This window comes from Pan paniscus, chromosome 5 (assembly GCF_029289425.2).
Source record: "Pan paniscus chromosome 5, NHGRI_mPanPan1-v2.0_pri, whole genome shotgun sequence".
In the NCBI taxonomy this organism is placed as follows: domain Eukaryota; kingdom Metazoa; phylum Chordata; class Mammalia; order Primates; family Hominidae; genus Pan; species Pan paniscus.
In genome coordinates, this window is record NC_073254.2 from 189,913,059 (window position 1) to 189,926,343 (window position 13,285).

The 13,285-nt window shown below is 46.4% G+C and overlaps 1 protein-coding gene across 13 annotated transcripts in view; it reads right to left on the reverse strand.

Moving 5' to 3' along the window:
• WDR27 (WD repeat domain 27) overlaps positions 1-13,285 on the reverse strand; it is a 237,330-nt gene that overhangs the window by 197,637 nt on the left and 26,408 nt on the right. For 6 of the 13 annotated variants that reach the window (XM_063605555.1, XM_055114363.2, XM_055114366.2 and 3 more), the window contains 6 exons: positions 9,893-10,034; positions 8,205-8,329; positions 5,701-5,814; positions 4,855-4,906; positions 3,210-3,280; positions 1,639-1,759 (listed from right to left, as the gene is read on the reverse strand). In XM_063605555.1, the coding sequence (XP_063461625.1) occupies positions 1,639-1,759; positions 3,210-3,280; positions 4,855-4,906; positions 5,701-5,814; positions 8,205-8,329; positions 9,893-10,034 (625 nt within the window). The remainder of the gene's footprint in view (positions 1-1,638; positions 1,760-3,209; positions 3,281-4,854; positions 4,907-5,700; positions 5,815-8,204; positions 8,330-9,892; positions 10,035-13,285) is intronic. The other 7 variants (XM_055114369.2, XM_055114371.2, XM_024929340.4 and 4 more) reach the window with 3 other exon arrangements.

A 13,285-nucleotide genomic window follows, 5' to 3' on the forward strand; every position in this document is an offset into this window, starting at 1 on the left:
GAGTAACTCAGATCACGTGCCAAGGAAAGCACTAAGGTAACACCCAGCATAATGTGAGTGCACCGCGGAGTAAGATTACACGTCGAGGAAAGCACTAAGGTAACACCCAGCATGACGCGCGTGTACCACGGAGTCACTCGGATCACGTGTCAAGGAAAGCACTAAGGTAACACCCAGCATGATGTATGTGCACCACGGAGTCACTCGGATCACGTGTCAAGGAAAGCACTAAGGTAACACCCAGCATGATGCGCGTGCACCACAGTCACTCAGATCACGTGTTTAGGAAAGCACTAAGGTAACACCCAGCATGATGTGTGTGCACCACGGAGTCACTCAGATCACGTGTTGAGGAAAGCACAAAGGTAACACCCAGCATGACGCGCGTGCACTGCGGAGTCACTCGGATCACGTGTCAAGGAAAGCACTAAGGTAACACCCAGCATGATGTGTGTGCACCACGGAGTCACTCGCATCACGTGTCAAGGAAAGCACTAAGGTAACACCCAGCATGACGCGCGTGCACCACGGAGTCACTTGGATCATGTGTCAAGGAAAGCACTAAGGTAACACCCAGCATGATGCTACCTGGGAGCGATGCAACTTCAAATGCAGAACCAGAGCAAGGGAGTGGGAAAGAGGAGATAATCAATTGAAAGAACTTAACTTCATATTTCCTAAAACTAAGTTTAAGATTTCCTTCAGCAGTAGATAATTATTTATCAAATAAATAACAAAAACCAAGGTTTAAAACATCAGGAAAAAATTGGTATACTGGATACAAGTAATTTCAGACCTAATATGAAAAGAAATAGTTTAAAGTCATCTACCAAAAAACACAACCTAAAAGAAAGAACGAGTAACCAGAATGAGGAAGAGAGTGTAGGCTGTGAGCCCAGAGATGATTTCTGTAATATGAAACGTCAGCTGCACACACCAATGAAAGAGGTGGCCCCTGGATTGAAAAGTAAAATCAACATTTTCTTCCAGGAGAGGGTCAGCTCCTTTGTGACAGTACAGGAGATAAAAAGCGCACCTGAGGAGAGCTGTGGTCAACAGGAAGCAACTCTGGACAGCCAGAGACCAGGTGAGGACAAGGTTGCTGGGTGGGTGCACGTGGCATCTGCAATGCGCAGGAGACTAGGTGAGGACGAGGGTGCTGGGCGGGTGCAGGTGGCATCTGTGATGCGCAGGAGACCAGGTGAGGATGTGAGGGTGCTGGGCAGGTGTAGGTGGTGTCTGAGATTCACAGGCCAGGTGGGGACGTGGAGGGTGCTGGGTAGGTGCAGGTGGCATCTGAGTCATGCAGTGTACCTTTCTGATCAGCATGACCTGCCCTCCTTGGTCACCCACTGCAGGAAAGCAACCCATAGCTGCAAAGCTGCTGCCTTGGGGCCTCTGCTCTTCTGTTCACCAAAGCCTCTTACCCCGTCCCCACCCACACCAGGTGCCTCCATCTGCTGATGGCCCACCCCTCACATGACCTGCAGGGCCTCAGTGGTTTTCTGAGGTTGCAGCCCTTGGCTTCTCCTACATTGGGACCTCTCTCTCCCCTGTGTGACCTAGGGCCCTTGACATGGCGCCTGGTGAAAGATCTGGGCCAAGTGGGAGGCCTGAGGGAGGGTCTGAGCAACCCACCTGGCTGGCTGCACAGCCCAGACTTAACCCTTCTTGTGGAGAAAGTCTCTGTCTTCTTCCTTAGGTCAACCCGTGCCACACGACGATAATGGTGTCCATCCATCAAACTGAAGATCCAAAGCTACAAAAGCAAAGAAGATGCAGACATGGCGCTGCAGCAAGGGTCCTGACGCAGAAGCAGCAACACCAGAGGTGGAGCAGTGAGGGCAGACACGTCACAGGACGTGCCCTCCACGGCCTGCAGAGGCTCCCGGCACAGCTGTCTCCTGCCTTCAACATCCCCCCTGGAGGCCCTCCATACGGCCCACGGTGTCAGAGCACTTTCACACGGCTGGCACATCAGCTCAGGGCACACGGGCAGGATCCTACTGTGCAGGCCTCCCCAAGATGCTCCTCCGGGAACCCCAGGCCCCAGGCTCTCTGCACACACCCCACAGCTTCACAGCCAAGAGCACGTCCCACATGCCCTGGGTGAGAAGACAAGGGCAACAGCAGTCAACTTTGTCAAAAGGAAAAAAAAAAAATCTAAGTTTTCAAAATTATCTTTTTCAAATTATAAAAACAGAAACTTTATCCAGGCTTTGTGAAATGAACTTAAAATGCTCACCTAAAAAATGTTTTGAAAAAGGCCAACATCTTCAGGTTTTTCAATAGTGTGTAAAGCTGACAGGAAAGGGGAGCACAAGGAGCACGGGGGATGCCACACAGGAGCCATCCAGGGCGCCTCTCCGGGGTGCGGGCAGCGTGCGGGCATGGGGGATGCCACACAGGAGCCGTCCAGGGCACCTCTCCGGGGCGCGGGCAGCATGCGGGCACGGGGGATGCCACACAGGAGCCGTCCAGGGCGCCCCTCCGGCGCGCGGGCAGCGTGCGGGCACGGGGGATGCCACACAGGAGCCGTCCAGGGCGCCTCTCCGGCGCGCGGGCAGCATGCGGGCATGGGGGATGCCACACAGGAGCCATCCTGGGAGCCTCTCCGGGGCGCGGGCAGCATGAGGGCATGGGGGATGCCACACAGGAGCCGTCCAGGGCGCCTCTCCGGGGCACGGGCAGCGTGCGGGCACGGGGGATGCCACACAGGAGCCATCCAGGGCGCCTCTCCGGGGCGCGGGCAGCGTGCGGGCATGGGGGATGCCACACAGGAGCCGTCCAGGGCACCTCTCCGAGGCGCGGGCAGCATGCGGGTACGGGGGATGCCACACAGGAGCCATCCTGGGAGCCTCTCTGGGGCGCGGGCAGCACCCGTGGGAGTGGGGGACGTCTGCTCACAGCCCTCTTCTCGTCAGGTTTTCAGGGTCACCTGAGTGGCCCTCACTTTTGCTGCACTCCAGAACCACGCATGGAGCTCTGGGACATGCAGACCCAGCTCCTCCGCAGACCAGGGGGCCCAGGACCATATTGAACCCACAGTGACGCTGAGACCCACAGAAGGTCACGTTCTCAGCACTGAGGTGGACAGGCTTTTTCAAATCGCAGGAAAATACAAAGTAGCATGAAGACAAAGACCTTTGTGTACAAGCTCACGTTCAGGCATGTCTGGGAACTGGAACTTAACTCTGTGGCTGTCTCACCTGGCCGTCAGCACACCCGGTGACCAGCTGCCTGCTTTCTGCATCAATGAATAAACTGAGAAGAGGATATGCTGGTGAAAGGAACATCGGAAAATTTAGCTTTGTAAGTGCCTGGTACCAATTAACCCGAGAACTGTCAGTTTTACTTATCTCTTTACACGTAATATTTACTTACAGTATTTCTGTTAGTCAAGTTTGAACTATTCCAAAATAATTTCTTCACCAAAAAGTAAAACTTGCACAAGAATACAAATGTTGAAAACCCCATAAACACAAGGAAGGCTGGGGACATCACCCCAAAAGGCCGCCCGGCGAGTCCACCACAGATGGGTCCCGAGGAATCCCATCCCACCTCCCGACAGAAGGCCTGGTGGGCTTAAACCACGGCCCAGCTCCGGCTGCTTTACAGCCTAGAGGGAGGGCAGCACTGCCGTTTAATCGACGTTGCACTTGGAGCAGAAGGATTCCTGAGTCAGCCAGAAATAATAAAATTATGGACTTAGTGATGAAAACAGCAAGTAAATGGATGTCTTGTTTCCTTAAAAAAAATTGTTGCCTAGGATGTCATTTCATTTAAAACTTACTCTAAACTGTCAGTAATTTAGGAGCACTAGATAAATGAATATTGAAAAATATTACATATCCTAATTAAACTATAAATGAAATCAAAGATCAAGTGTATCATTGTTCTTGGCAACCAAACAGTAATTCCATATAATTAATTTCAGAAAAAAGATTCCAACGTACTTTCAAGAAATGTGCTTCACCCTGATAGAAAGCAATGTTTTTAAGTCATTACAGCACCATAGTCTACACATGGATACATTAACCTCAGAAAGAATGTTAAATCTTTGAGAAGATATAACAATAACTCTACCAGGTCACCAAAGTATCTGTATATGCTTTAAGTGGCATTTTCATGTCACTTATCGCACGGAAGAACGCTCTCCTTTTAATTCCCTAACTCTCTTCTTCTGGGAAGACAGAACGTGCACAAGGGGAGCAAAGCGAATGCAGGAAACCAGTGCCCTGAGATGCCAGGAGGACAAGCACAGGGGCTGCACGGGAGAGGTGCTGGGGCGTCGCAGACCGCTCCTTATGCCGTGCTCCGCGGACGCCTGCACCATCAATGCTGTAGCTGTGTGGCCGTGTGCCAGCTTCATTTACCAACAGAAAGCCAGCTGAGGGAAGAACGCAAGGACCCTGGCATTCACGAGCTGCACACGTGCTCAGGACCTGACCATGAGGCCAGGTGTGGCGCACGCCCACGCTCACCCTGGATGGACAGGGCAGTCCTGGCCCTACCAACACAGCTGGTTCTGGGACGTGTTTCTACAGAGAGCAGAGGGCTCGACTTCCCTGGGTGCTCAGGCATTTTATCTGACAGCAAACGTGCTTTACTCCTCCAAAACAGAAAGGCCCAGACTACAAGCATGCATTTAATTTTAAGTGAAAAACATCAAGGACATTCACTGTTAAGTGAATCCTCTCCCTGTGTGGACGGGAGTGAAGGGCTGTAAGTCTGAGATTGCCTCATTCAGATCCACTTGAATGTCCCAGCTCCATCTTATGCCCTGTAATATGCTCTAGAAAAAGTGGGTTACACACAACCTATTTACAGGAAACATGAAAGTTTTAAATTTACCTGATAACACAGATGAACTGTATATTAATGATCCTGTACAATGGTCCCAGACCTTTGGATAAACACAGGATTCTTTAGAAGAGGTAACAACGTTGCCATTATTGCAACAGGTGAAGCTAACAGTACTATTCAATATCAGATTAGTCAACACAAATGGTTATCTAAAACAGAAAACAATAAAATGAGCACAAAAATAATAAAAATGTAGTAACACAATAAAACATGTCAGAATCAAAAAGAAAAAAATAACATCACTTCCATAAATAAAACCCTGGTGGATCTGAAGAATTGGAAACAAAAATGAAACAAGGTGAAAAACAGTTCCCAGGCACTTGGTCAACGCTGCCAAGATAGAGGCACCAAGCGGAAACTGTAGCAGTCTACACCCCGTCAGGTCAGGTGCACACTCGCTGGTCAGGTCTACACTGTCAGGCGCACACTGATGTCAGCTGGATAAAAACTGAATCCGCATTCCATTTTCTTCTAGAGCCTCATTTTGTGCTGACTGAACCCTCCACACCCTGGGACTGGCTCTTCTGCTCTGGGCCTGGGAATGCCGTGGAGAAGAATTCGTGCCTGGGCGCTCCCAGGCCCTGAATGCAGTTGTGGGAAATCCGGGGCCGCAGAACCGTCCTGTCAGGAATCCAAGCCCAGCCAGCGGCCCCGGCAAAACATCCGGGCTGGGCGTTTCTGTGGAAATCAGGATAGCGGGCGCCTTGCAGAAGTTGGGTAGAAACAACATCACTCAGGCGGCCGTGGCCGTGAAGCAACCGCACAGCTCCCGTCACCACAGCTCTTTCCACAGCGCGTGCCACGCAGGAACGCCGTCCAGCGTCCATCCCTCACCTTAAAGCCTCTGTCCTCGGACGCCGAGATGAGGGTGCCTGCTCGCCATGGACAGAACTCCACCGCAGTCACCGGGCCCAGGTGGCCCTGCAGCTCGGCCCGGACAGCCTGAGTCTGAGAGAATGTGTGCAGGAAGGTCGGTGGTGGGACTTTGTGGCGGTTATTAACATCAGGACGTTCTATGTATGTCACAGAAAATCACTGCTATTAAAATAAAGCCCATATTATTCCTCTGTTCAAGCTGGAATTCTCTGTATATAAACCAAGGGTGAAAAGGCAGGTGTCTGAGCTAAGAGGAAAGCTCAGGCGACAGGCACAGTCTCAGCAGTGTTAAAAGACGACACTGACTGGAGCTAACCCTGAGCGAATTAGGAAGCTGGCGTCTCCTCAGGAATCCTGTCTCCCCACGGGCTGCCCCATGCATCTGCCCTGAGGCTCCCTGCCTGTAACTCAGAATGTACTGCTCCGCCTTCCCAATCCCTCAGCATCTGTTCTCCACCGAGGGCTTCCTACAAGACAAGACGGTGCGGCAATAGGCGCTCATGAGTTACCCTTTCCTCCTGAAGTCCCTAAAACCTCCGACAGCCAAGACAGCACCCCAGAAGTCAGCGTCACAAGCTGGAGACACACAGGGCTTCCCGTTTATATGGAAATCAGGCTTGAACAGCATGACTGAGGAATGGAGTAGTGAGAGCATCGGGGGTTCCTACGGTCAGTCATCGCCCTGAGAATATCCCCAGGGAACTCCAGGCACAAAGTGCTGGGCACTCTTCTTGAATTTTACAGCACTCCATTTAAATAAGACAAATATCCCTTAATATACATGCAGAAAAAATAAACATGTATATATATGGTGACTTAACTTACAAACAGACATTTAACTCTGGAAGACTTTCTTTAGTAATACAACATATCGCCATCAACAAATACAACTTAGAATACTGAGTATATTATGCCAGTTACCATCAGATTGTTAAAAATAAAAGGCAAGACTATAACCTGTGTAGGAATAGGGAGAGTTATGACACTGAGTGTTATGAAATATACATTTCCATTTTCTCCAGTTTCTATAAAATAAAGCTAGTCCATTGTCTATGATATGAATAACATTATATCCTGAAAAATATTTAAGTTATTTCCTTTTGACATTTTATGTTGATTAAAAAGTGCCTTTTACCAGGAAGTGCTCAGTATTCATTTGAAATCTTTAAAATCAAATGGTATAAACTGTTGACTTGCTGAGTATGCTGTTAAAAGAATGTGAGCTCTTCACGGACTCACGTGACAACCATTCCTCATGTCTGAAAGTCATTCTCCCCGAGTGAAGTGTCTTTCAATTGACACGCCTGCTGCTAAGGAAGCGTGGGATCTCACGGGCTGCACACACATCTGCAGCAGGCACCTGCTTACTCACCTGCTATGTGCCCGACTCAGGGGTGTGGCTCCAACCTGACCCCAGGCTGATTGTTCTCTCCATCTGGGACCCAGTATCTTCCTTCAAACACTAACAGTTTTCTGCTTCTTCCTAATTCACTTTGGTTTTCCTTTTCCTGACACAACAATGTTAATTCTTTGCACACTAATGGTAGTTTTGTTATAAATGGTGGGGTGGCCTAATGTTAATCTATCACAGGATGTTTACAACAAAACATGAAATACTTACAGCTCAAACACCAACATATCCAGAAAGCTTTCACAGACAGACTAGAAATAGTGTGAAGCCCTTTACCTAACTCTTAGATACTTCCCATCATCTCTCTGTGGCTTAACTCATGATGTGAACTTTTTAAATTTATGAGCCTTAATTTCATAATTAGTCCAAAAATAGTCTGAAGACATAAATGTCTTCTCTCCCAAAACGCCTATTACACATGAGGCCCATGAGAACCAATTCACATTCCATGCCGAACATCCTTCCTCGCCTACGTTTATTAAGTGGCTATCAAAAGAAAAGCTATTCAGGCCAACAGCTTTGTGAGCCATGTTGACAAAACAACCCCAGGCCTGGGGTCACCTACAAAATCAGGCTTTCTAACATTGCAATGGGGCAGCTGACTGTTCTAGTCATACACGAGGTCGAAATCACACAGGCAGGAAGAGGTGACACATTTCCTTAAACTAACCCTGGTGCGAAAAGTCTGATTCTTGATGAAAAGAACATTTTGATAAAAGATATAAACAAAAGCGCTATGCTAGGAAGGATGCCTACAATCAGGGAATATCTGAGAAATAAAAGTTTTGCAGAACATGTTTCTCTAAAGTCATACCTGACACCCAGATTCCATAAAGAGTTTTAATATTTATATAAATATTGCTATCTGATACCAGTGGTTTTCCAATTGCAAGATAAAGATGTGATTTTATAAAAGTAAACTAAATTGAAGATATAGCTTAAAAAAAAAGGCGTACAGAAGAAAAGAAAAGACCGCTGGGCAAGGTCCCAGAACCTGGGAGGCCCCATCAGCTAAACCCTTCCGTGAAATCCACGTGAATTTCAATCTTACCTCAATATCCAGCATGAATATTTTGTTTCCAGCACACACGGCAACAACACGATCATCCAGGCTCAACTGTAAACACAGCACCTTTCCCAAAAGCGAGCCCATGACAGTCCCTCGAGGGACCAGCCCTAGAGTGAGTTTCACCATTAGTGCCAGTTTACCAAATGCATTCAGCATTACATTAATCTGAGAAAAGTACTGAGAATGTAACCCTCTATTCTAAAATTACTGAGAGAATGACAATGAGCTTTGATGTGATTTTGATTCTTTAAGAATATCAAAAATACTGGATATACAGAAGTCTTCTGAAAACCTGGGGAATGCAGCACTTCCCTGCAGAGACTCTCTCAGCATCGAAACACGAAGATGCCTTTCTCTGGAGGCTGCAGTACCCGTGCAGTGAGAATCATGCACATCAAACTGCATGTTTCGATGCTTCTCACCCACATCCAACCCCATGTCCACCCTCATGTCTAGGTTCAGCTAACATTGATTGGAAGGAAAGGAGTAGGGGCCTATCCAACCCAGGCCTCCAGGGACTAAGCAATGTCAGGACACCCACAAGCAGCCAGGAGGTTCCCAAGACCCGGACAACATGTGCAGCAGCTGCAGCCTGATGCAGAGCCCGTCATGCAAATCCACACAGGTGAAAGAAAAAATGGCGGGCAAGGTCATCTGGTCCTAGTGTGTACCATGGACCTATCACCAGCAAAATGCAGATATACTCCACCCAGAGCCTGTGAGAGACACATGTGCTCATGTCCCACAGCCACCAAGTCTAGACAGAGACACGTGCTCATGTCCCACAGGCACCCGGAGCCTAGAGAGACACACATGTTCATGTCCCACAGCCACCCAGTCTAGAGAGGGACACGTACTCATGTCCCTACATAGAATACATAGATTTATAGTCTCTTTGCATTTATGTTTTAATGTAATCCTCTAACTTCTCTATATAATTGCACAAAACTCAAATTCCTTAACGTGGTCCCCACCTAACTTTTCGACTTCCTCAGATGAGGCTCTCCTGACATCAGCACGCTCCAAGCACACAGGCAGGTTCTCACTCTTCCCAGGGCCTTGGCACATTCATCCCTTCTCACCCTCACCCTCAGCGCACGTGCCCCTCCGAGATCCTGCTTCTCAAAGTGCTCCCATGCACGTGCACGCTGCCCTGGCCTCATCTGCCTTCTCCTCTGCACACTCACAATTCACAGCCACTCAGTCGCTGGCTTACAGTGTCTCTCTCAAACTCTGAGCTGTGACTTCCACAGGATTTGGGACCAAGCCCTTCCTATTCACCACTGTGTCTCCAGCCTGAAATATTACAGGTGCTCAAGACCCCTTGCTGTGCAAGGAAAGAATATTTCAACTTTCCTACATGTTTTCAGGTTGATACAAAATGGACAGTTCTTAAAATAAAAAGGGACATAAGATCAAAACCAATGAGCCTATAAGATCAGCATAACAGACAGCAAAGGTCCGTAAGTCTGAATGGCCTGGGGCCCTTCCCATATAAAGCGCCTGCTTGCATGCCTGGGTTCAAGGTAAAGAGAGTACAAAATTATCCCAAACCCCCCAAGGGACTGCTGTTACCCAAGGGAAACACCCCTTGGGTGGTACCAAGTATACTGAAGGATGAGTTATTCCTTTTGCAGGTTTTTAAAAACATGTTTTAGATTTTCATTTACCTTGAAGTACTTTCTCTCTACATTCATCCAAGTTCCACATTATAACATAATCCAGTGATGCTGAGCAGATTAGAAGTGGGTTCACTTTATTTCCAAAAGCCATAGCAGTAATTGGCTGATGGTGTCCTCGCAGGATTAGAAGCTGGGAAAATTAACAAAAATAAAACACAGATCATAGACATTTAAAAATAAGAGTATAACAACATAACTTCAAACCTAAGAAATTAAAAGATTGAATTTTTCAAATACATTTATCTTACATATTCATTGTTAATTCATTTGTTAAAATCCCTGCTATGTACTACTAAATTATTCTCTCAAGTTAACCATTTCACTGCTATTCACTGTCACACACACTAATAAAAAGATACAGGCTACCTCGTTCTTCCATTTCTTTATCACTTATTAGTTAATCAAATATAGAACATGTCTCCACCACATGCCAGAAGAGGTAACAGCTGAGCTGAAAACTGAAGAATAAGGAGAGGAATGAGGGGTGGACAAGAGGAGGGGAGCATTGAGGTCCCTGGGAAAACAAGGCATGGGTAAGAAACTGCTGGGACAAGCAAAGGAGTGAGAGGAGGCTGGAGAAAGGTGAGGCCCAGGTGTGGGGACCTTGGCAACTACACAAGGAGTGTTGATAGCACTCTAGGAAATTAAAATCCAACAAAAAATGCACAGTCAGAATAATACAGTGACTAGATTTGTTTTCCAGGAACAAAACATTGCTGCAAGTATGGAGCAGACGAGTGTTGGGGGTATACTGGGCTGGAGAGACAGACGGGAATGCATGAAACACTCAAGGGAAATCCAATAAAGACCTGGACTAAGAAAGACAGTGATGATGGAGATGGACAGGAGATGGTGACTGAAGATTCCGTGACCAATGGATATGGAGGGATGGAGGGAAAAACAAAAGCAAAGGGATAGGGTTTGAGGTTAAAAACCTAGGTGAACAATGTCTCAAGAACAAAATACAGAGGGAAAATGGGATGGGACTGGGGGTCCATAGTAAGTTGAGATGCTTATAAGGTGATGTCAAATAGACAACAGGCAGTTTAATATGAGAGATATCACTGGAGAATTCCACTTCTAGTAAAGGCAGGATACGTCACCTCATTAGTACCAATCCTACTGATGAGAATTACAAGAAAAACTGGACAAAATTAAATATATATATATACACACACATATATATATATACAAACATACACACATATACATATACACACAGAGAGACACACATTTTGAAGGCATCAGAAAGCAACCAGGTCGTTGAAGAATTATGGTAACAAGATTATATATAGGGAAGAAAAAAACGGAGGGGAAGTGACCCCAGATGCTGGGGTCACTTGTCCCATAAAGATATCTACTATAAAGACAATTTTCTGACAATTCCACTAGGGAAGAAAAAAACGGAGGGAAGTGACCCCAGATGCTGGGGTCACTTGTCCCATAAAGATATCTACTATAAAGACAATTTTCTGACAATTCCACTAAAGGCAGCTGAGGGGCTGAGATTCAAGGGGCTAAGGGCACAAAAATGGTGTAACTAAATGAGTCATCTTCAGTGACACAAACAGAACTATCATATTGGGAGAAGGGAAAAGATTTCCGTCATATTACAAAGTAATTTTGTGATAGAGCTGATTGCCTTAATGTTGATAACTCTACAATTTTTTCCCGTAAAGAAATATGAATGGATTTTAAGTAAATGTCTGCCTAGAGTACAATCTACTAAGGTGAGAGGGATGGGCATGCTGCTAAACCCCCTAGGCTTAGAATGGGAACCCCAAAAAAGACAAAATCCAAGGAGTAAAGATGAACTGTAAATAAAACAACCCTCATAAGAACTGACACCCAGTTATGAATTGACTTAACACCTGACTGGCTTAGGGTAATCTAGGACTGCCAGTGCCCTGAGCATGACTGGCTACCAGAAGCTAACATAAATCTGATTTGGAAGAATGTAAGAATCCAGAGTATCAAATCAGCTATACTTTTTTTTCATATACAAAATCCAGCAATCTAAAAAACAACCAGGTATTCAAGGAGACAAGACCATTCAGTCAAAAACAAAGAAAAATAAAGAATAGAGAAATGCGATGCCTACAAGTCATCCAGATAAGACTTGAAACCAAACTAAAACTGATCCAAATGTTAGAATTACTAGACAAGAACATTCAAACCATTATTAAAACATTTTCCATATGTTCAAAAGTTAAGTAGAGGCATAGAAGATATTTAAAAGTCCCAAACCTAACTTCTGGAGATGAAAACTAGAATAAGATAAAATTTTAAAAAACACTTAGTGGGATTAACTGCATATTAGATGTTGCTGAGGAAAAGATTGGTAAATTTAAAGACAAAGCAATAGAAGCTATATAAAAATGAAAGAGAGAAAAAATACATTCATAACCATGAAAGAGTATCAGTGAGCTGTGGGAAACTTCACGTGACCTGACATACATGTAAGCAGGGTCCACAACATTTGGGAGGAGGGGAATATTTGAAGAAATAATGGCTGAAAATTTTCCAAATTTTGATGAAAACCATAAACCCGTAGAACCCCAATGATAAAGTTTGGATGTCTCCTCTTTCATGCGCGTCCATGTGAAGAGACCACCAAACAGGCTTTGTGTGAGCAATAAAGCTTTTAATCACCTGGGCGCGGGCGGGCTGAGTCCGAAAAGAGAGTTAGCAAAGGGCAATGGGGTGGGGTTTTATAGGATTTGGGTAGGTAAAGGAAAAAGGGGAGTTGTTCTCTGGCGGGCAGGAGTAGGGGTCACAAAGTACTCAGTGGGGGAGCTTTTGAGCCAGGATGAGCCAGGAGAAGGAATTTCACAAGACAACGTCATCAGTTAAGGCAGGAACAGGCCATTTTCACTTCTTTTGTGGTGGAATGTCATCAGTTAAGGCAGGAACCAGCCATCTGGATGTGTACATGCAGGTCACAGGGGATACGATGGCCGAGCTTGGGCTCAGAGGCCTGACACCCTCCAAATCCCACGTTGAGATGTAATCCCCAGTGTTGGCGGTAGGGCCTGCTGGGAGGTGTATGGATCATGGGGGCAGATCCCTCATGGCGTGGTGCCATCCTCACCATGGTGAGTTCTCATGAGATCTGGTCATTTAAAAGTGTGTGGTACCTCCCCCCATGCCTTGCTCCTGTTTTTGCCATATGACATGCCTGTTTTCCCTTTGCCTTCCACCATGATTGTAAGGTTCCTGAGGCCCTCACCAGAAGCCAAGCATTTGTTGGTGCCATGCTTGTGTCGACGAAAGAGTCGAACTTTGTAAAATATTTTAAGAGATTTATTCTGAGCCAAATATGAGTGACCATGGTCCATGACACAGCCCTCAGGAGGTCCTGAGAACATGTACCCAAGGTGG